Raw genomic sequence first — 2,065 nt, 5'->3', positions numbered from 1 at the left:
GGGGACTGGGAGTGCTAGGAGCACTGGGGAAGCCCCGAGGGGGGACTGGGAATGATGGGAGCACTGGGGAAGCCCCGAGGGGGGACTGGGAATGATGGGAGCACTGGGGAAGCCCCGAGGGGGAACTGGGAATGCTGGGGGCACTGGGGAAGCCCCGAGGAGGGACTGGGAATGATGGGAGCACTGGGGAAGCCCCGAGGGGGAACTGGGAATGCTGGGGGCACTGGGGAAGCCCCGAGGAGGGACTGGGAATGCTGGGAGCACTGGGGAAGATCTGAGGGGAAACTGGGAATGCTGGGAGCACTGGGGAAGCCCCGAGGAGGAACTGGGAATGCTGGGAGCACTGGGGAAGCCCCAAGGCGGGACTGGGAATACTGGGAGCACTGGGGAAGCCCTGAGGGGGGACTGGGAATGCTGGGAGCACTGGGGAAGCCCCGAGGGGGGACTGGGAATGCTGGGGGCACTGGGGGAGCCCCTAGGAGGGATTGGGAATGCTGGGAGTGGTGGGAAAGATCCGAGGGGGGACTGGGAATGCTGGGGGGACTGTGGAAGCCCCGAGGGGGGACTGGGAATGCTGGGAGCACTGGGGAAGCCCCGAGGGGGGGACTGGGAATGCTGGGAGCACTGGGGAAGCCCCGAGGGGGAACTGGGAATGCTGGGGGCACTGGGGAAGCCCCGAGGGGGGACTGGGAATGCTGGCCCGGAGCCTCCCTCGCTGCCCTGGCCCGCGTGTGCCAGCGCCGGGAGCGCCGGCAGAGCTGATAAATCTCCTGCACTTTGCAGCCGAGATTGTCTCGTCCTAATTAAATCTGCCTTAATTGCTGCTTGATGGGGAATTAATCAAGCGGCGCTCTCGGGCCGTGGCTCCCGCCGGCAGGGCAGGCAGGGGAGAGCGGGAATGGGGACAGGGAATGGGAATGGGAGTGGGAATGGGGACACGGGGTGGGGATGTGGACACGAGATGGGGACAGGGATATGGGAATGGGGATGGGAATGGGGGCATGGGATGGGAATGGGGATACAGGGATGGGAATAGGGATGGGGATACAGGGATGGGAATGGGGTTGGGGACATGGGATGGGAATGGGAATGGGAATAGGGACATGGGGTGGGAATGGGAATGAGAACACTGGATGGGGACAGGGATACAGAGATGGGAACATGGGGTGGGAATGGGGACATTGGATGGGAACAAGGATACAAGGATGAGAACGAGGATGGGGACATGGGATGGAGACGGGAATACAGGAATGAGAATGGGGTTTGGAATGTGGGATAGGGACGGGGACATGGGATGGGAATGGGGATGGGGACACGGGATGGGGATGGGGATATGGGAATGGGGATACTGGGATGGGAATGGATATGTGGGGATGGGGACACAAGGTTGGGAACAGGGATGTGGGGCTGGAATGGGGGCTGGGGACCAGCTGGGATCCTGCTGAGTGATTGAGGAGGATCTGGGCTGGTTCCCTGGTGGGATCTGAGCTGGATGCCAGCCGGGATCTGGGTGGAATCCAGGCTATATCCAGGCAGGATGTGGGCAGGATCCTGAGTAAGATCTGGGATGGGTCTGGCTGGGTCCTGGCCAGGACCTGGACTCGTTTCCATCTGGGATCCGCACAGCCCCTCACACCCCCTGGGGACTCCCCACCCTGGGACAACCACACCCTGTCCCTCATCGGGGAGGGTCCCAGCCCCCCTCCCTGGGGACACTCCCACTCCCACCCACCCCCAGACCTGCCCTGTCCCCACCCCACAGGTACCAGCTCCGCAGGATCGTGGTGGACACGGCGGCGGGGCCGTGGGGCAACCACACCGTGGTGTTCCTGGGCTCCAGCACCGGCACCGTCCTCAAGTTCCTCATCCTGCCCAACGCCACCAGCGCCACCACGGCCACCGCCCCCGGCAGCCAGAGCGTCTTCCTGGAGGAGTTTGAGACCTACCAGCCCGGGAGGTGGGAGCTGGGAGGGGGGACAGGGAGCTGGGAGGCTGGGGGGGATGGTCAGAGTGGTGAGGGGGTGGAGGGATGGACAAGTGGGTGGAGGGATGGATGGATGGATGG

The 2,065-nt window shown here is 64.0% G+C and overlaps 1 protein-coding gene across 1 annotated transcript in view; it reads left to right on the top strand.

The window, feature by feature from the left end:
• The window catches only part of SEMA6B (semaphorin 6B), a gene marked incomplete at its 5' end in the record, with an annotated part of 16,748 nt that overhangs the window by 10,808 nt on the left and 3,875 nt on the right, over positions 1-2,065 (top strand). The window contains 1 exon segment of the mRNA XM_017833619.1: positions 1,561-1,957. Within this exon segment, the coding sequence (XP_017689108.1) occupies positions 1,561-1,957 (397 nt within the window).

This window comes from Lepidothrix coronata, unplaced genomic scaffold (assembly GCF_001604755.1).
Source record: "Lepidothrix coronata isolate B3197 unplaced genomic scaffold, Lepidothrix_coronata-1.0 Scaffold219, whole genome shotgun sequence".
NCBI lineage: Eukaryota > Metazoa > Chordata > Aves > Passeriformes > Pipridae > Lepidothrix > Lepidothrix coronata.
The sequence above is the reverse complement of the archived record's forward strand: the minus strand, read 5'-3'. Positions and strand labels throughout refer to the sequence as shown.